The 22,826-nt window shown below is 32.5% G+C and overlaps 2 protein-coding genes across 3 annotated transcripts in view; both read right to left on the bottom strand.

Annotated features, from left to right (window-relative positions):
- On the bottom strand, nt 1-1,733 carry LOC140435511 (GPN-loop GTPase 1). The gene is made up of 4 exons (XM_072524252.1): nt 1,434-1,733; nt 793-1,381; nt 250-464; nt 1-180 (listed from the first exon to the last, which is right to left on the bottom strand). Exons 1-4 carry the CDS (start codon nt 1,618-1,620, stop codon nt 68-70), a joined length of 1,104 nt encoding a protein of 367 aa, XP_072380353.1. The 5' UTR covers nt 1,621-1,733; the 3' UTR covers nt 1-67.
- Nucleotides 1,734-7,696: 5,963 nt separating this feature from the next.
- Nucleotides 7,697-22,826, bottom strand: part of LOC140436559 (casein kinase I-like) — a 41,008-nt gene continuing 25,878 nt past the window's right edge. For both annotated transcript variants that reach the window (XM_072525474.1, XM_072525475.1), the window contains exons 3-5: nt 20,156-20,372; nt 17,181-18,923; nt 7,697-16,604 (exon numbers count right to left, since the gene is read on the bottom strand). In XM_072525474.1, the coding sequence (XP_072381575.1) occupies nt 15,382-16,604; nt 17,181-18,923; nt 20,156-20,372 (3,183 nt within the window). In that variant the 3' untranslated portion in view covers nt 7,697-15,381. The remainder of the gene's footprint in view (nt 16,605-17,180; nt 18,924-20,155; nt 20,373-22,826) is intronic.

Raw genomic sequence — 22,826 nt, 5'->3', positions numbered from 1 at the left:
TATTAATTAAAAATATCTTTAATCAGTGTGTAAAAAATTATATAAACATAATACATAATATAATAGCTCATGTGTTTTGTGATTTTTTCATTTCTGCCTCTTTTGCTCTTTTAATCTGCATCATTCTTTGCTGATTCAATACCTTTTGGAATGTTTCAGCCTCTTCCTCATTGTTTACAGCTAAAAATAAAGAATGGATTTATATTACAATTGTATTTAACTGTCTTTTAATTAGATAATTAAACATACCATTAAAAGGTTCTTCTTCACCTTCTGAGTCAGTACTACTTTCATTTGTAGGATGCCTTAAATATATATCTGACAGTTCTCTCCCACTAGGAACCTCTGTTATTAAAGACCCAGATGATGTATCTGCATTAGACTTCTCTTTATCTTCTTTATTTTGTTCTGCCTTTTTGGCATCAGATTCTGCTTTGAGTTTTTCCCACTCTACTCGATATTCACTACAAAATAAAAATTTAGTAGAAAATACAAAATCCATGTATTTTTAAACTAGCACAAAGTTGATGTTAGGTTTTTTTGTTTTTTATATCTTTCATGGAAATTATTCTTATATTATTCCAAAGTCTATCAATTTATATTCATTTTTTATTCACTACATTATTATTATTTTTTTTTTTCAATAACATTAGATTCACTTAAATTGAATGTCCTGTGAAGAATAATGAAATTTCTAATATACTACTTAGGTAGTATATTAGACCTTTGAATAGATATATACTACCTTTGAAACAATATACCATCAAATGATAAAAGAATAGATTTACATACTTTTCATATTCATCAGCAGCTTTATCAACAAGTTTATATAGATCATCAATTCCTTGTCCTGTGGCTGCACTTACACCACAAACTTTCAAATTTTGGTAGAACTCATCCAAGGCTAAAGCCATAGACCTTGTCAAATTGCTGATATAACTTTCATCTGTTTCCAAAGCTTCTTGAAATACTTCAAAATTCGTCATCCAGTCTTTGGCATATGAGTGATCTACTATATCTATTTTATTCATAACAATAATGAAGGGTAATCTGGTTTTGTACAATATGGAGCAAGCATAGAGCATATTAGACATAAATGTTACAGGAGAAGTACTTCTTACGCAGTCTACAACATACAATATAACTGTAGGAAATGAAGAGGCTAATGTATCTGTTATAATCGAGCCTGATACAGACCATGTGAAAACTTCTATTTGTCCTGGTGTATCTAATATACACAACTCATTCTGCGATTTTTTAATAAAATCAATTACTTCGGGGATCTTCGTTGAAAACAAATTTAATGATGTAACTATTGCTCCATTTGGACCTAAGTTGTATTGCTTCATTACTTCTTTATAATTCACAGTGTCTCGAATATCTAAAAAAAAATATGTAAAGAAATGGTTTGATTTATTCTTACATAAGCTTACCTATATTTGCAAAATAATTTAAATTACTACAGGCAGGATCTAAATTTACTGCATAGGGCTTTTTTTCAGAACTGGTTAATCTTGTAACTAAGGATGATTTTCCACTACCAGCCATTCCCAGAACTATTAGACATACAGGCTTATTACTATTGTCTGCATTTACTTCTGAAGTGGATGCCGAAGCCATTTTATTTATATTTATAAACTAATCCTGAACTCAAATAATTTAAAGTTTACTTTCTTTTAAAAACATAACCTAACCTCCCTTTCCCACGGCCACCGGACGTTTGACAGTAGACACAGCACACTCCCATTATAGCAATTCCAGTCCCGTGTTAAACAGTAAAACAAACATTGGCGTGTCGCCTAGTGCCAGGGTGCGTAACTATATATATATATATATATATATATATATATATATATATATATATATATATATATATATATATATATATATATATATATATATATATATATATATATATATATATATATATATATATAATATATATATATATATATATATATATATATATATATATATATATATATATATATATATATATAAATATATATATATATAAATATAAATATAAATATATAAATATATATATATAAATATAAATATATATATATATATATATATATATATATATATATATATATATATATATATATATATATATATATATATCTGCATATCTGTATATCAGAAGCATACTGTCCCATGATATACTGTCCTAAGCCCAATTTATTGATTTTACAGGAAAACGAATTAAGGGTTTTCGGTGAATATTTAGAATTATTACAGATATAAATAAATAATGAATAACCAGTTTTTTAAAGCAATTAATAGTATAGGTAGAGAGTATTATAATCCACCAATTTCAAATTTTTGCAATATTTTAATTTTACAAAAATAAATGGACTTAAGACCGTATGCTTCCGAGTTGTATTTTTTTCCCCGAAAATATTTTTTATCTTAAGTCACCTGTCCTTATTAACAATAAGTAAAACGAAGATAGATGTACTAATTTCAATTTATTAAGATTAAACAAAGTTACAACAGCAAGTAAAATAAACATGAACTACAAATTTTACCTACGTATTAGCTTAAATAAATTTTATGGATCAGCATCTCCTTCTGGAGTGTTCTGGATAATCGTTCCGATTTATAGCATGTGGTAAGCGTCGATAGTATTCGTGGAACTCCGATGGTAAAAAGTTAATAAATCCATGATGTCATTATATTTTGCTGTTGAAATAGGCACTAGCCTTTGATTTATTTGGTCCAGATCCATCGGTAAGGTAAGTTCAGTTCTTGTGTTTCTTCTCAAATCTACTTCCTCAAAATTAGTTGCTTGAAATGATGTTTTGTAGTACAGTATTCCTAACTGGTCTTTTCTATACTGCAAGTGAACTACTTAGACAATAGGAACGGCTGTTTATTACGATTCATTTTTCGAGCAACGAAAGGTGCAGCATTTGAAGAACCCCTTGCAACGGTATACATTGGATCAAAAGATTTAAAGTCGGCCAATTCTAAGTTTATTACTTTAAATTTTGAGGAGCAGTAACGGATAAATTGCTGTATCGAACAACAATTATCTTTACCCTCACTCAAGAAAGTACATCACAAATCAAAGAGTAATAGATAGAGATACGACAGTTGTATATAAACACACAAATTTGTCGAATTAATGGTTCAAGAATAACGAGAATTACAATAAAGTTAGGTTAAGATAAACAGCGAGACAACCACCGGTACGAGCCATGTACGAGCGAAGTATGGGCAGTCGACATATATATTCGGCTTATTCGTGTCCTTTAAAGTGTGCCAAAAAACCGACAGGTGGACGGATAGGCGTATTTGCTTAGGTGTGCAAATAATTGACGAATGTACTCTCCACTCTTCGTCTGATGCAGCCGAATATGACGCATAACGAGCAAGCAATTTAATCTAACCCTCTCTGCATTGAGTCCACTCTAGTGGACAAATTTTTTTAACTGCAAAAAATATATTTTAATTCTATGAAACTTGTGCAAAATGCGTGAAATCCCTTTCAGTAGACTCTAATCAAGTAACCACTCCCGCCCTCTTTATGTTAGTATCTATAAATCACCTGACCTCGATGGCCACCTGTGAATTGCCTGAAATAAGTGCCCGTTGTCTCTATGGAAAAGCAAGAAAAAGGTAAGAAAATATTTTTCTTATAGAATTATCTATTTTACACAATTAGCCTTCGTTATAATTTCAAAATAATTGAAAATATCACCTTGAAGTCATGTCCACTAAAGTGGACATCATGCAATATGTAACTTAGAATTCCACTTTTGTGGTATGTTTTATGAGTATAATTTTCAGAGGGGTAGTAGGTTTCCTTCTTGTTCACATATTTTTTGTTATTTTCTTGTCAAAGAAAGGGATTATTATCTTATTTATTTAGGGATTTTCGAGGGCATTTTTTTATGTACTTACCTATATTATTTTAGAGGAAATAAATAACTTTTATTTATTGACACAATATTACTTCTTCAATGGGAAATTTTATTCTATTTCAGAAAGTACTTTTTGCCGATGAAGACGACAATAGGGATGAAACACCTTTATGTTTACCAGAAAATAAAGAATTGACAATGATGACATTATTTATGATTTATCAGAAGGTTCAGATTTGGAATCTGATTACAATGACGAAGAGACGTATTCGCTCGAACATGTAACGTCTGAAGATCAAATTGCTGAAAGTGACTTAGAAGAAATACAGTCAGAAAACAGTGACGATGATATGAGTGAAGATGACATTCCATTAGCTCAGCATATTTTGGCATTATCATCAAAACATAAAAATCAAGAGAAAAAAACCAAAAAAGGCGAGAAAAAAAGACTGGAAATAATGAAGATGAAAATGAATGAATGGATGATATCGTCTTTCAGATCAATTTATATGCTGATCAAAACAATAAATTCAATTTTGGTTTTACAAAATATGAGATATATGCTTTCTTGGGCATAAATTTAGTGATGACGTACATCAGATATCCCAGAATACGGCTTTACTGGTCAAGTGATAATGGCCTGAGGATGGACCTTATTGCTGATGCTATGCCTGTTAACAGATTTGAATCTATTTTAAGGTTTTTACATTTCGTAAATAATGATAATGTAACTCAAAATAACACGGAAAAATTGCGAAAAATCGGACCATTTTTGGATAAAATTCAGAAAAACTTCTTAAGTGCCCAGATCCAGAGGAATACCAATCAGTTGATGAGCAAATTATTTCACTAAAAGGAAAATTAGAATTAAAGCAATACTTACCAAAAAAACCTAAAAAGTGGGGAGAAAAGTTTGGACAAGAGCTGGAATTAGTGGATATATGTATTATTTTGAGGTTTACCAAGAAGCTTCGGGAGACAGAAGTCAAATTAGTAAACTTGGAGTGTGCGCTGATGAAGTTTTGCGTCTAACTGACGACTTAGAGAGAATCAATCATAAAGTATTTTTTGATAATTTATTTTGCTCACTTCCCCTTATCAAAGAACTGCATAAAAGAGGTATATGGGCGACAGGAACTCTCCAATTAAATCGACTACAAAATTGTAGTTCTTTTATGAACACAGATAAACAAATGAAACAAGAGGGTAGGGGAACTTCATCCGTTGCAAGTACTGAAGGTGGCAATATAATTGTTTCTAAATGGCTAGACAACAAGACTATTTACATAGTTTCTAATTGTGCTGGAATGGAACCTCAGAATAAAACAAAATGCTGGTGTAAATCTATTAAGACTACTATAGAAGTGAACAGACCATTTTCTGTTCAGTTTTATAACAAAAACATGGGAGGAGTAAACCTGATAGACCAGTTGTTGGCCCTGTATCCTCTAAGGAGAAGAAACAAACGCTGGTACATAAGAGTTTTTATGCATTTTGTGGATGTTCTTGTTGCAAATGCATGGATTTTGTACAAGAAAAACTTCAATCCAAAAAAGATCTGCCTTAATTTAAAGCAAGTATTACCAGAGCATTAATACATTTGGGAACGCAGAAAGAAAATAAACGAGGTAGACCTTCGTCTGATACATCCCTCCCAATTTGAAGACGAAGAAACCGAATCATCATGTATCCCCTGAAATTAGACAAAGTAATTGGGGGCACTGGCCACAACTAATTGATATACCAAATGCTCGAATATGTCACTCTAAAGCTTGCAAAATAAAAACAAAATACATCTGCAAAAGGTGCAACGAGCCGCTGTGTCCATCGTGCTTTGAACATTTTCATACCAGTAACTGACGCTTCTGCGATTCCGCAAGTGCATAGTGACCACTAGAGTAGACGAACTATTTTTTACGTTTTAAGAAAAAAATTTCATATTTTTACATTTACTATACTATTTTCTAATGTTAATCTTTAATATTTCGCAATAAAATAATTTTTCTAACAAAAAAAAATTCCTTAAAATTATGCATGAGAGGGTTAACCCAGTCTGTAAGACTTGTTCACCCGGCCTTATAAAGACGTTCGGGTGTAACAATTCATTGGAGCGAGGTGTATTAACTCGTGTAAGACAGGAGTCACTCCATTACGCTCCAATGCTCCAGACCATCCCTTTCCCCCTATAGTACTCTGATGCGCGATAGGGGCACAATTATCAGTCAAATACTCTTCATGTGGGAGTCCTGGGTAATATAACTCCAACATGGTTCCCTAACCGATTTAACGATTTATTTCTGTTCTCCTGGCGAATAACGAATAACACATAGCGAAGTATGGTACCGTTATTAGGTTACCACCACAGACGATACAGATATAGTCACAAAATAGTAACATCCTTATAAAATGAAAGAATAATTAAAAGAGAACGTTTTTTTACAAAATACTTTATTACTGTCAGTTTATATACAGTTATGTAGTAACCACAGTGAGTATGAGAAAGGAATGTTCAAGTTAAATAGATTATACTTAGCACTAAAATTTCAAGTAATAAAAATAAATACAAAAATAGGGACTGACATTATTTGCTTAAAATCCGATCATAGTGAAGAAAACAGTCTTAAAGAAATGTTACATTACAAAAATATATAAATATAAAATGGTATATGTGCATTCGAGTAGTCAACTTAGCTGCGTAGGTACTTGAGCACAAACAAGATCGAGGCAACATGGGGACGTACCTGGTGTGAGACTTTACGTCGGTTAAGTCTGGTCGTTTTGTGATAAACTACGATTAAATATTCTGAAGCACTACACTTTTAATGTGTAATCAGTGCTTGGATACACAATTAATTAGGGTCTCACTAGTCTATACGTATAGAATGAAAGAAAGCAAAATAGTTGTAAAATTATATTAAGTACCTTCTCGAAACGAAAAAAAAAGCATTAAATTAATAACAGATACTGTCGGCAGGTCGAAGATAAAACTAAAGGCTAAAGGATTTGCGCAGATGACTTAAGACAGCATCAATTTTCATCTTTCATTGTATATTATTATGCAGTCTATTTTACAGTAGGTACATAATAGTCAACTGGATTTTTATTCTCTATATGGAGATGCCGTCACAGGAATAACCGTTTACTCCATTTACTGTTTAAATTGAAATTAAACAAGCTTTATGAATTTTCTTAGTTCTCATTTGTTTATTCACAAAACTTCACCTTCAGGACATCAAGACGTTGGCTATCTATTTACAGACTATTATTGAGTTAATAATCCTCAGGTTGCCACGTTTGTGTCAGTTATGCATCATTAGGAATAAGATTGCGCTAAAATGCACATTTACCCTATAATACAGTTCCAGGTGTACCATTTTACATTGTTTTCTAAGAGAAAAATGTGCCTTCGTAATGATAAAAACCCCATTTACAATACTTTGAAAATAATAGACTAGATAATACTTTTTGTAGAAGTTGTGCGAGGGTTTTATAAAGTAAATATTTCGTTTGAAAACAAGTAACGTACCATAGAGTACACACTGGAATAAAATTAACCTAATTGCTGCATTTAATAAAATTAGATCATATCTCCACCTTTGTTCTCGTGTCTTTCATGGATTATTGGTAATAGAAAGCACGAATAACAATAATACTGTTCAATATATGCATAACAATGGAAGAAAGGGGTTTCTGTCAATAGAATCACCGTTAGCATTTGCCCTATTACTGTGACCAAATTTTCTATCTAATTCTCATAACAGTTGATTCAAAACTATTTAAAAACAATTCAGGTTAGTTATTAAATAGAGTACAAGACTTTCTGAGAGATTTTGGATATAATACCAGTATGGAAAAACATTGTAATTGCATCCCTGTGAAACCAGATATATTCTCGCAATATACTCGTTGTCTGTTATAAAATACGACTAAAAGATAATTGTAATGCACATTGCTTTTCCACATTTATCGGGCGTGAGTAATTGTCGAATTATTCCGGGCGGACTTATTGAGGGCGCTGCTCAATATGCGCTATTTATAACCTCCGTGTGGCACTGGGGCTTTAGGAAGAAACCTTTCGCCTTTGACAATTCAGCGTAGTTGGAACGGAAGCGTGATAGGAAGAAATAATTCCAATCCAGGTCTTAAAACCCGGAAAACAATGGATCATTAAAAACAGCGGCCGTGAAAGCCTGCACTTTTTAAAATAGGTTTATGAACAAAAGGAATAGTATAAACATGTTGGAATGTACAGAAGATACCAAATTTATGTCATATTATTTATTTCTTTTTAAATTGGATTAAGACATCAAACAGGTATCAAACAATATAAAAAACATATTAGATAATAATTCCACTACATTTCTATTGCTATGATACTTGTTTAAAGTAACAATTCCATTCAAACAGAAATACCTTTAAAAAAACTTCTCTTCTCATTCTTCGTATGTTAGGCCTTAAGGCCTTACATAAATTATCAAGTAATTTACTCCTCAAGCATGAGATGCTTATTCAAATAAAAGCATTCAATTTATCTATTGAAATAGGGACCTAAAACCACAAGCAATCATACATAAAAACAAATTAGAACCACATATACAGTCCATCCGCTACATCTTTGCACAAGTGTGTCATTATTCACAAATTATTTTTTATATTATATCTCTTCACTACTTACAGAAACTAAACCGATGAACTTAAACCGCCTGTCGACACACAACAACGTTTGTAATATTTTTATAAATTATTTTTGTGTCATTTAAACATTCAATCCTTTTTTGTATATTGAATGTACAAACAGTTGTTAAACGACTAACCGTTACCTTTGTTTCGATTTATTAGCGTAAAAATTTATTTATGGCGAATAATATAATATTTATTCTAAACTCTAAATTTCCATTATTTAATATAGCTAAAATAACGGCAACCGAGTGATATGAAATATTTTTCAAGGGTTTTTATTTTTAGAGTATGCCTGGTAAATCATTTAATTCTTAAGCACAACAACTTGTGTTAAATGTGTTATAGTATTTAGAATTAGAAAATTGAATGGAGGCTCTTTGGAGCTATTTTCATCTGTTCAACAGGTAAAATATTTTATTGAAATGTATTTTCGTTTATCAAAATACATATTGAATAATTCTTTATTCTTGAAGAGAATAGCTGCTGTATTAAAAAAACACGACGGACAGTATGTACAATTATAAAAAGGAAAGAAAATAATCATATTCTTTCATAACCAGGCAAAAGTAGACCTCGTCCAAAAAACAAGAGAACGGGGATCTATCTGAGAGATCAAAAATGACAGTGCGGAATACAGTATACGATATCTATTAACAAAGTAAGTACCAATTTCTTCAATCTAAATTTGATAATAAACCCTAAGTGCGTAAATTTTAATCAATACTTTATATAAATGTAAGTTGTGAAAAAGATTGATGAAAGTAGTTTCAAGGAAATTTGTACTGAATACATTTATTGATATTGTATCAATATTCAATATATATCAATATTGGATAAATTTTCACTAAATGGATAATTGAACAATGAATTACCAATTAGAAGAGCCATCATTAATTGTGATGGATAATGATCTATACAACAGTGTTCTTTTAGAAAATAAACCTTCCACTGTTTCAACTAGAACGGAAATGATTACTTGGTTGACAACAAACAAGATCAAGTATGACGAAAAACTCACAAAACCTGAATTATTTCATATATTAAATTGCAAAAATTAACTGAAAAGAGATGTGTATATAATGTGATAAGCTATTAAAGAGAACACGGCCATGGAGTGTTTCCATTTCTTCCTTATCACTGCGAATTCAACGCCATTGAATTAATTTAGGCAAACTGCAAGTTATATTACAATAAGTACATTGGTAGAGATGAAAATTCTGATAGTACTGTTATAAATATGTGGAAAGAGGCACTAAACCAATGTAGCACAGAAATTTGGGAAAAATGTGTGAGACATACTCATGGAATTATTATAAAATTGTATATCCGAGAAAAAAATATGGTTGACATAATAGACACTGGTAATACGAGTAGCTCAGATTCTGACAATAAAAAAATCTTAAATTTATGATTGTATACGATTTTTAAATAAATATTTAAAATATTGTTTTTTTACCTAGCTCAAAAGTTCTCTATTTTTCAATTTATTATAATATATAGGTTTCTTTATTTGAATTTTGTTGTGTTCATTTTTGTATGTACATTTTTTTTTCAAATTAGTTTGATAACATGTGTAACCTGCATCTAGTCTTATATTTATTACAGTTTTAGTCATTTTGTATGAATAATACCCGTTACAAGGCTCAAAGCTCTTAGATCTAAATCCATCAATCTCCTCAAAAGTAGTAAAAACAAAATGATCAATATGGTAGAGGCCTGAGGTAGATTTCTATTCAGTTTTTTAGATCATTACCAATAATTTGTTGAAAATATTTTTATTTTTGATTACTAAGGTTTAAAATTTATTTACTGTAGAGGATATTGGACAACCTGTAGGTTTCCAAAAATTGGAAAATCACGTTTTATATCAAAATTTATACCTAGTTTTCAAAATGAAATAAGAGAAGTATAAAAATATCCATTGCAATATTAGCCATTTTCTAATTCTTATAATCGACGTAAGTTTGGCTCACATACTTTGGTTTATTTCCTATAATACGAATGATGACAATGTGCAAAGATCCAGCGGATCTACTGTATATACCAAATTAATTAATTTTATTAAAATTAAATAATTACTCCGATTAAATAGTTACTCCGATTAAATAATTTCTCTTCATCAGAATAGGTAAACTGATATTAAGTACTATCATTTTTGCAAGACTCACTAGTTTCAAAAAACAAACTGCTAGCAGCAGATTCTTTCAGGGATTCAGTTAACTTAGCAGTACCTATTAACCTACGATATCAGGCATATATTTTGTCACAAATTATATATCCATTAAAATAATACATATTTGAACAGTGTTGTTGTTTTCGTGCATGTACATTTTATCAACAATCCGTAGGACATTCGGTAGTATGAAGTAGGTGCCTTATGACTAGTATAATATTTCAATACCGAATCGAAACAAATTCTGGAGATATAAATCTACCAGACACGTTTATAAAGAAATCTCATCAAAAAGAATATGGCATCACATCACAAATATACATATAAATTAATAAAATTAATAACCACATACATATCTAAGCAGTAGACAAAATCTGAGCAAAAAGTTCATTTGAAACTTAATTTCTACGGTGAAACAACAATAGTCAATATCTGAGCAAAAAGGGTACGGAAATTCTTTAATATTTAAAAAAAGGAACCAACAATATAAGTACTAAGCCATTTAATGATTTGAATTTTTAGTATCCAAACGATGAACCATTTGCGTGTGTGAGAGCATTTTAAAAAACGCTAAATAAAAAAAGACTGAATTTATTAAACAAATTGTAAGTAAAAACCTTTTTTTACCTTTGTAAAGTAAATTGTAAGTAAAAACCTTTACCCTAGTGTTTAATTTATCCATCCATTTATTAAAGGTCGACGACATTGTTGAGGCTAACTAGCAACTATACCTGTATATACAATTCGATAATAAAATTAGCAAAGAGAAAATTTTGCATTTATTATAGATTGATCACCACGTTTTCTCGACCCATGAATTAAGTTTACAAAAAAAAAAAACAGACAACACACATACCTTTTTCTCTGTTTAAGAGCTTCAGATGGACAACATTATCTTTAGTATCTATTACTTCGAGAAGCTTTGGATAATTTTTCAGTAGTAAAATTAGGAAAATGTTCATGTTCATGTTAGCGTGAAGTGAGTTGGCATCATTTATGGTAAGAACTAAGGCGGTATATGATCGCCTTCGAACGTTAAACCTTCGTTGAGTAAAATATTGAGTAATAAGAGCGTTTTTAACAAATATTGTCGCTTCTTGCGACAATCTATAACGTTGCGAATAGAAATGTCTACATCCGTTCCTATTATTCATTAAAGTTGCGAAAATAATTAGAGCTAATAACCATAGATCAAAAAGTTGTGCAATAAGACTGGAGATAATGTAAACTTATTATAAAAGATAAAATCATGAACACAGCATGACACATCTTCACTCATATTTTTACTTTTTCAAGTGGCATTTGATAAAGATGAGTATCATCGGGAACAGACATTTGAGCCCTGGATCTGAGAAGTACAGTAAACACCCATCATGATGAGGTTGCAGCTGGTTGCTCGAAATTACATATTTTCGCGCCGAGTTACCCGACTTCTCCGACCGACTAAACGGTTGGAAGGTCCACATACATTCTGTGACGTATCTGCGAAGTTTTACTAACAAATTTTAATTAGTGTTAACGGCTATTCAGACAGATTTAGCTGCTGTTCCATTGCTACATTACCAATACTGTTAAAAGAGGTTGTTTGAACTTCGCCCTAATTGGCATTTGCTGTATGTGTTTTAAGGCTGGTTTGGCTTTAGAGTGATAAGTGCCACCCAACATTTATAAGACTTTACTTTTACTGACCAGAGTAAAAATAAAATGACGATAATTCTTTAGTTTTATACATTTATGTTACGATTATGCCAGTATGAAAAGATACAATTTTGATTTGTGTTAAATCAATATTTGGCTCAAATCAAAAACCGTAAAAAGGTTGAAGTCTCAAATTCGTAACAATATGGTGGTCATGATCGATGTAACACAGAAAAATACTTTAGGGGTTAAAATGCTTTAACCTGCGAATGATATTTTTTTAAACAATCAGCCGATTCAAATATCAACATATCAAAACTTGTTGGGTTGTAATGTAAATATGTGAAGTTAGAAGTGAATGTCAATGTCAAAAATAATCCGATGTCATATGAGAAATGGAATCTATTATTCTGATTGAGCTATCATTCCAACACCAATTCAACAAATGATTATTTTAGAACAACGAGCACTCACATTGACATTACAAATATGAAATAATTACCAAGAAGATACTGCTACTGAAAATCATCCACAAAGTCATCGAAAATATGATAAAACCATGCGGGACAGAGTTGAAATTAGAAAGTCTTCGTCAGTAAAACTCAGGGAATTTTTTTTCTTTTTATGGATATCCTTGAGTTTTTAGTATCAGACAACTCAAAATTCTTTGTAAGCGAGAAGTTTTTACAACTCTGGCGGTATTTTTCGAAAGTTCATTGCACCTGTCATCCTTGAATAAATGGCTCAGTCGAACGTAATGACCAAACACTGAAAATGAGGCTAAAAGAATCATATTCCAATGAATAAAAAAGTCCCAGAAATCCTTCTCAGATATAGAGTACTCTTCTAGCTTATGTAACAGCTTCAGCATGAAATCTATCTAAATATAAACACCAGAATCAAGCTTGATGCCCTACGAGAAACAAAACATCAAATTGGACAATCGACCATCTGGAAAAAGACAATTTAGCGTGGGAGAAAGAGTTCATGTAAGATTTTTGAAGGAGCTAATGAATATAGAAATTTGAATCGATCATAAAAATTTAAGGCCGGTTTTTTGTAATGGTACGATGTATTGGGGGTTTATAGCCCGTAGTCTAGAATTCTTTCATCTTGTATATCGCCTTTAATAATGTATTGGAACATAAATCAATAAATTATAGACATCGCCTTTTATATAAAATTACATGCTTTGTACTCTGTAAAATCTTTGAATATTTACAAGCTTCTTGAAATAATTCATGTAATAAATACAACCATATGTTTGGGATTTTTACTAAAAGAATCGTATTCAAGAAATTATTAGCTATGAATTCTGGTCGTATATCGATAGACACATCAAAGGGATATAATTGTGAAATAATATTGAATGGTCATCTAAGAGGTGCTTTCAGGACAGGATTATTATTAGTGGAATAATCGTTATTAATGGAAAGAAAAAAAACTAAACTGGGTAACTAAAACTCTAAATGTCGTCAGCCTACCTTAGCCACGGGAATTTACATATGACAACGTCGAGTATTTTTGTTAATGACAACATTTGGGAAACTACTTTCAACATATCAAAATTTGGGAAACAAGTTTAGTTGTATAGGACAAAAATATATTTGTTTTTTCAGTCATCCTCGAATCTTCAAATAGATAAGTAGTTTTTGGTACTTCTGTACCCAAATGTAGTAGGGAATATTAGTTTCTATGAGCCAAATTTTAATAGTTTGATCAGTATATACGTCTGAGGCTAATTAGTACTTTTATAATGCGTTTTGTAATTGTTAATATTCATATTTTGCACTAAATCGATGCATTTGCTCATATTAGTTGCCTTTAGTGAATTAGGCGTTATTAGGCGTGCATATTTTGTTAAGATTGTTAGTTAATCATTGAATTATATCATAATTCTCTATACATGTAAACAAACATTTCGAACTCTTCCTTGGCCCAATATAAAAAATAAAACAATTTAATGTGTTTTCATTACTTCCTTAAATAATAACGGGTGTAGAGTATTATAAAATGTGTGTGAATCACTGGATTAATTTAAATTAAAGAGTGAGTTTTAACCATTTTGTTCACTTAAATATATTAGAATCTACTGAGCGATATTATCTTACTTAATTGTCCGACATGTTAATAATCAATATAATAATCTGGTCATATTCCGACTAGCATGGTTTGTGTCTGTCCAAGATAAATGGGTGCTGCTTTTACACGTGTGACACAAGTTCCTTTACTCCTTTGTATTTCGCTCCCTCTCGTATATTGGATATCAGGTGAGATGAATAATAGTTAATCATTGGCACCTTTGACACCTCGTAGGCCAACCTATAGCTGAAATTTAGAGTTAAGATAGTTGGTATGTATAATAAAATGAATCAGGATAGTTGCAGGGTATATTATAGTATGCTGCAGCTGCGGATGAAACATAAATTCCAGACCTCAGCCTATAAACCACGAATACAATGTGTACAATCACAAAAATGTTTGGTTGGCTACACTATTGGATATAGTAATATGACGGGTAAAGGGAACTGACCACGGTATACTATCCAAATCCGAAGAACTATAGTTCCTAAAAAGACAGTCATATCTTCAAGTAACCAATTTTAAAACCTATACCTATACCATAATATTAGTTCAAAAATAGTTCAACCAGGAAGCAAATCAGGATTTTATAATATATGCAACCAAATTTAAAAGATGAACTTTTAAATGACTATCTTTCCGATTTCCAAAAATAAATTTCAGTAGTCATGATGATAGGAAAGAAATCGACGTCCCAATTCTCATTTTTGAATGAAATAAGAGAAAGAATTTCATATGAAAAATACAAAATGTGTTATTTTCATTCATTTTTTTGTAATGTCAATTTGTCACCAAATGTATCGTTACAATATTATTATTTCCTGAAAATAGGATTTTGTCCACTGCTTATAAAAAGAATTTAAATGTATTGGTAAGTCCACATAGTAAAGCTAACCGTTTAAGAAAAATAACAATCTGTTAACTATATACAGACGTTTAAAGAATACTACCAACTGCAGACTCAATCTCATTCTCGTTGAGACAGTTATTTTGTAATTCGCAATAATCGTCGACAACGTTCAGATCTACCGGTTCCATACACTCGTAACTTATCGACTTGATAGCAGAGTCCAGCTCTTCTGGCTTTCTGTTGAAAATGTTGCTGTCCAGCACCGAATCCGCAGTGTTGGAGTTGGATCTCGGGTTGAATTTGTTATGTGGCGGTAATGATTGAGATCCTTGAGAACAGTCATCATCGGAAGATTCACTTTTGCTTCCGTCGGTGTAACTAGAACTGGAATCGTCGCTGGAAGAGGAGTATTCCGGCTGTTGAGCAGGCATGGGTTGCACTGGTTCTGGTGGTTTGTCGTTGATTATTTGACCATGATTAGTATTGGACGACATTATCGAATCCTCGGTATCTTCTTGTACTTCAGAAGAATAATCAGCTTTAATTTGTAACGGTTGGTCGTTGTCAGATTCATCATTGTCCGACTGAGAAGAGCATTCGACTTGTTCGATCAAACTCTCATAATTAATATTATCAGTATATTCCTCTCTGTCAGTTTCTTCTTTGTCAATTTTAAAGCCGTTTGAGGTGGGTTTGGGAACCACTACTTTTTCAGATTTATCACTATCTTCTATAAGCGTCCAATCAAAGTTTTCGTGTATTACCATGTGTAACTTTAACTTTGAGCTCGCGTTGTGGTACCTTCCGCATATCCTACAAATAAAGTTTGAACCAAATCCCTGGCCATGGAGTAACTTTGGGTGATTGTCTCTTAAATGCTTTTGCAAAGATTTGTAGCTGTCATTTGTTTTTAAGCATATTCCGCATACCGTTGCCGCTACAGTTTTGTGACAGCGAATATAGTGTTGCCAAAGATGCTTCTTTGCAGGCCAGGTTTTGTAGCAAATTTCACAGTACGAAGGATCATTGCTATTAACATAGACTGTGCGTTTGGAGGAGTTTGTTTGGGGATTGTTCATATCTGATTCATCTTCCTTCTTGTTAAACGGTTTTTGTTTAACTTCATTCACAGACAATTTCATTTTCTTATTGCTACTACTTAATGCTGGTTTGGATTTAATACTGCTTTCGTCATCAGTCGACGTTTTACCCAACAGTCGCTTTTCTAATAATGATATTTTAGCATCCTGGGATAAAAATGATTTAGGTTCATCGTAATGTTGTTTGTGGTATTCTCCATCTGATTCGCCTAAAACAATAATATTAATTATTATTAACTAACATATGACACAATAGGGATGTTTCAAAACTTTATGATCATATATGCCCGAAAAAAAAAAATGAATCCTAAAAACATTATGTGCCCTATTATAAAACTTTAAATAATGTCGTGGCAGGATGACAACAGCATAAGTGTATGAAAACCAGGTGATTATGTTGGAAAAAGATTGATTGTGGTTTATGCCGGTTCAGCAAAAGGTTTTATTTCAGACGCCAGTTTGTTTCGAATCCATGAGTCACGGTGAAATTAATAGTACAATATTTACTAAATGGATAAGTACACAATTACTTCCTAATTAGAACATCCATCATTTACTGTCATGGACAACGCACCCTACCATAGTGAAATCATGAATAAACAATCTTCCGCTAAATGGTTAACATCATACAATATAGATAGGTTGAAGAAATACAATGTTAATTTTGATGAAAATCAGTTAAAACCAGAATTCAATGGACTCAACTCCATAGAGTAACGACATAAAATTAAAAAAATCTTTGTTGTATTTTTATAAAAGATATGGATTAATGCAGTACTACTTACCTTCTTCATCACTATCAGTGTCGTCGTTGTTATCGTGATCGTTCTGTGCCACAGCTTCGTTCATCGCGGACTTAATATGGGCCATAATACTGTTTCTGAGCGCGGCAGCATTGGCGTTGCCCACTTGGCCTCCGTGGGCGGTAACGTCACAATGCGCCTGTAATTGAGCATCATTATCAAACACTTCCAAGCAGGTTTTGCAAGCTCTGAATATTCTACCATGCGATTTATTTATGTGATCATATGTCTTCCACTTCGATCCGTAATTCTTGCCGCAAATCGGACAGGAAGTTAGGGGTGCCAGCTCGTTTTTGTGTACTAGTTTAACGTGATCTCTCAGAACATGCTGGTTTTCAAATAACTTCAAACAAATCCCACATGAAAGACTCAATATCTTTCGATGTAAACTGAGTATGTGCATTTTGAGTTTTATTTTGCTTGGGAGTGAATCACCGCAGAACTGGCAGATGTGGGAATCAAAGTGATTTCTCACATGTTCTTGTAGATCGTTTTTGCTTCTGAGAACATTTGTGCATATTCTACAAAACAGGGGACAGCCGGGATGTCTAAATCTGATATGTGAAACTATTTCGCATTTGCTTTGTACTTTTTCGGTACATATTTCGCAGGTGTACTCAGAATGATAATTGATGAGATGTTTGGCGAGACTCTGACGATCTTTAAAGATCCTGGCACACGATTTACATCTGGTTAGCAAATCTTTTTGCATTCTCGGTCTACAGTTCTTCTTGTGCTTCTTTAACAAAAGTTTTTTATTAAAACCTTTCGAGCATTTTGGACATTTAAAGTCACCTTCGTTTATTGGAGGAGTATAATTGGTTATGATATTAGTGTACATGTCATGGGAAGAATCTATTTCTTTGGGTTCTCTGAGATTGTCATCCTTAACGTCCTCATCGTACTCTTCTTTAATGACTAGATCGTCCCCTTGCTCTGAGTGATTAGAATTTTCATCTTGATCGCTAGTATACTCCAGTTCCTCTTTGATAAACTTGTCTCTTATAGACAAAAAATCAAAGGAAGAAAATTTAGGTGAATTTTCTTTTTCCACCAGTTCTGCAGAGGAAGACTTTTTCCCGCCTTTGGCTAGATGGATTTTGTTAAAATGCTGGGAAAGATGGTATTTGGAAGCCGAGGTTTTATAACACAGCTGGCAAGTAATGCTTGGATGGCCTTTGTGCAATCTGTTAACGTGTTTCCACAAATGTGAATTTCGACCATAAAACTTATTGCATAGATCACAATGGAAGTTACTGTGCTTATTTCTCCTGTGCGCACTAAATTCCTTATAAGAATAAAATTCATTCACACCACAATCTGCACAACTCAATCCTTTGTATGGTGTGTTACCAATTGCTTCGTTAATATCGATAAAGTCTTCGGGATCGAACATCTTCATCTGTTTTTTACAAGCCTCGATTAAAAAATCGTGCACCAAAACGTGGTTCTCCAGCCACTTGAAATTATCATCTCCATATTGGCATACCTGGCAGATATATTTGGTAGAGGGTAGTTGAGTGTTGGAGCAGCTCTGCAAATGCATCTTTAGGTTCATGTACGATGAGCACTGATGCAAACATATCCCACAAACGAAACCTGCCATTTGTGCGTGTTTTAGCCTTAAATGCATCATCAGATCTTGTTTACTCGTAAATACATTGGAACAATTTGGACAATACATCGAATGAGGATCCTGTTGGAGGTCGCAGTACTGGTTATTTTCTAAAACAGAACATATTCTTCGTTTCAATACAATAAAAATTTTGGTAAGTAATGTAGAAAGTACATCTAAATATTTTCCAATCATCTTTTACTACATTACAATTATGGTAAACAACTGGGAAAATAATCTTATAAAAGAAAAAACAAAAATTTTTAAGTGAGTAGGTAAATAGAAGAAATAGTGATGGAAATTAAATTAAAAGAATGAAGAAATTATACTGAAAGACTTTAAAACACCAGGTACTATTCATGTTTATAGAGGTCAAAGTAGCATTATACAGAGTGTCACAAAAAGATTGTTTATAAATTATACCACAATTTTTAGGGATGAAAATAATTAGATTTATTCTAACTTATATGCAAAAGGGCGGCAGAAAAAGTTACGGGATGTTAAAGCTACAAAAATAAAATCGAATTTTTTCATATTGCTCCAAAACGGTTTAGAATTTTGTTATGAAAATTTATATTATATATTAGCATGCCATGACCAATAAAAACAAAGTAGCTAGCTCTAAACTAGATGTTTAGAGTGGCTCTCCAAACCTTTTCCCCCCAATTTCTTTGTCTGCTAATATTTGTTTGTAAAATCATTAATTTAGAAGATACAGCCACTTTTTTAAATGGAATATTACATTTTTACAAATGGAACAGAAAAAATATTAATTTAATTTAAAATAGTCTTCAAAATGACCTCCCTCTTCCTGTATAAACGCTCTAGATCGTTTCAACAATGAACACCGAATATTTATAAAAATCAAATGTCTGTCGAAATGAATTATCAGCTTCTAAAATTCGATTTCTTAATTGTTTTACACTAGTTATTTCCATGGAATAAATATAATCTTCCATAAATCCCCAAAAAGAAACATCCATTGGACTAAGATCTGGACCGCGCGATGCCCATTCGATTGGTGCATCGGGGCCCTTTCTTATACAATGTGCTGGATACTTTCTAAATAAAAATGTCCCAAAACGGTCGTCATAGTTATAATAAAAACCAACTGTAAGTCTTTTTTATGTTGACTTTTTACCCTTTGAAAATTGATTCATCATTTAAATAAAACATAAAATCAATGCCATTTATGAACTAGACCGATAACTTTCGATCTTGCAATTGCCTACTCTGCGAGCTATCCTCTGGAATATCTCCACTATATTTCTGGATCTTTTGCTGTACAAGTAATTAAAAAATTAAACCTCTATTAACACCAATGTATAGTTACAATACGCACCTAGTGAATCAGTCTTTTTGAGATCAGATATTTTAACGAGATTTGGTAACTTCTTTTTGCTCTTCTCTGGAAAAGACTCCCCCGATCCGGAAGACACAACTTCGGACATGTCGATCCCGTGGGACTCAAAAACATGGGCGGCTAGAGCCGATGGTCCAGAAAAGTGAGTATCACACAATAAACAACTTTGCGGTAAAGATGACAGCAGGTTTTCGTTCTACAAAAAGAAAATATGTTACTAAAAATACGGTTTTCTTTTTTTTTCTCTAAATAAAGATAAATAGACCACCATATAAGTTTGGTCAGACCTAAAATTGCCGTTTTTTTGTTAAAACATTAATATGAGTATCTATAAAAGAAATCTACATATCCCAAAGCGGAGAAAATAACGACTTATCCCAAATAAATCAACTATCCACCGACGACTGGATTAATTACACAGGACAACGATGAAAAAACTTTTTTGATAAAATTACCTCTATCTTATGTATTTTAGAGTACTAAACTCAGATATGACACTTATTAAGCTGCATCACCTACCATTTCTTTCCATTTACACCTTAAAATTTGTGATTTTTGAAAGAAGTTCACAGCTTTTATATAGTTCAAATGAAATTGTAAAATAACTTATACTGGATGTAGAAGTGTTGGCAACACTGCTGAAACACATTTACTTTCTATTCACAGCTGATGTTTTGTTTACTGTCAACCTAACCTCACTTTCTGGTTTCCTTGTTGACAGTTTTTGTTATATTTGTGGTGAGTGTGTTAAAAAACATCAATGAAACATTACAGACTTTGTGAAAAAGTTTATTTCTCATATTTTGGAACTAAACTTGGTGATCATGATAAATCTTGGGTCCCGCATAAGGTATGTTATGTTTGTGTTGAAGATTTTAGAAAATGTTCAAAAAAGGACAAAAAAGCCTTTAGATTTGCTGTTCCTACGATATAGAGGGAGTCTAGAATCCACACTGATGATTGCTACTTTTGCAGTATTGGTATTACTGGTCAAAAATAAGAAAGTAATAAGCTACCCTAACCTAATGTCCACCATCCGACCAGTAGGGCACGATGTAGATGTTCCGGTTCCAGAACCTTCAAATGATTTGAATTCTGTTCAAGCTGAAGTGTTTTCTGATGTAGTCAGAGCGAGATGAGCAAGATCGTGAAGAGTTCCAATGTACCACAGAAAATACATCTGTTTACACACGTTTACAACGACTTGGTTGGAGATCTTGAATTAACAAAAGAAAAAGCTGAATTGCTTGGTTCTAAACTAAAAGAAAAGATCGTTGGCAGTTGGAACTATAGTTTGTTTTTTAACCAGGAGGAGTACGGAGGAGTACGGAGGTTGACGGATTTGCACAAAACCCAACGTTTAGGCAGTGCATTGACTTTCCTTGAGCGGTACCACAGTGAAGGTGAAGATTTTTTAGACCAAATTGTTACTGGTGACGAAACGTGGGTGGCCTACGTCACACCAGAATCGAAACAACAATCCATGGAATGGCGACATTCATCATCACCCAAAAGAGTGAAGTTTAAGCAAACAAGTTCTGTCCGGAAAATCATGTGCACAAATGTTTGGGACAGAAAAGGAGTATTGCTAGTGGAGTTTCTGCCTCGTAATGAGACAATCAATGCAGCGTCTTATTGTGAGACATTGAAAAATCTGCGTCGTGCAATCCAGAACAAAAGACGTGGCAAGTTGAGTAAGGGTATCGTTTTGCTGCATGACAGACAATGCCCGTCCACATGTGGCTAATCAGACCAAAGATCTCATCAAATCATTTAAATGGGAAACTCTAGATCATCCTCCATACAGCCCTGATCTGGCGCCCAGCGACTACCATTTGTTCCAGCACTTGAAGAAACACATGGGCGGTCAGTGTCTTCAAGACGATAACGAAGTTAAAACATTTGTGATGCAGTGGTTAACAAGTCAGGCGGCAGAATTTTATCAGGAGGGTATTCAAAAACTGGTGCCACGTTATGACAAGTGCCTTAATATTCACGGAAATTATGTGAAAAAGTAGATTAAGGTACAGGCTTTCATGTAAAAATAAAATTATTGCCATATCTTTGCACGTCTTTTTTTAATTCCAAAACGGTACTTACTTAAAAAACACGCCTCGTATTAATCCGCCAATGAACAAGCAGAATTGCTTATAAAGAGGAAGAAGAAGAAACACAATACATAAACGTATAATACATAAACACACAAAACAATGAGAATTTGACATCATCCTGAATTGGGGGTACAAACACCACCCTCAGAATTTTCAACTAAAAGCATGCCAAGGGACAAAAAATAGAACAAATAACCTCAATGAAATATCGAAAAAAAATTCAAGAATTGAACATGTACATACATGAATATGAAATTAAACAATACATTAATAAACATGAAGATCTTTTTTACAAGATAAGCTCATAACTCGGTTTACTAGATGCTAGGTTTTCTCTCTTTTAATATAAGGATGCGAAAGTTGGTTAATAGACTAATAGGGAATAGAATAAAAGAGAAAAAAGAATAGGTAACTTTGAAATGTATATTCACAGGAGGATACTGTAAGTTTCATGGATACAAAAGATCACCAACGATAAGGTTCTCCAGCGAATGAGTAAATTAAAAGAAATATTAAACATTATCAAGAAAAAAAGGAAG

This window comes from Diabrotica undecimpunctata, chromosome 3, assembly GCF_040954645.1.
Source record: "Diabrotica undecimpunctata isolate CICGRU chromosome 3, icDiaUnde3, whole genome shotgun sequence".
Classification (NCBI taxonomy): Eukaryota; Metazoa; Arthropoda; class Insecta; order Coleoptera; family Chrysomelidae; genus Diabrotica; species Diabrotica undecimpunctata.
Note: the sequence above shows the minus strand (reverse complement) of the source record. Positions and strands in the feature narration are given on the sequence as shown.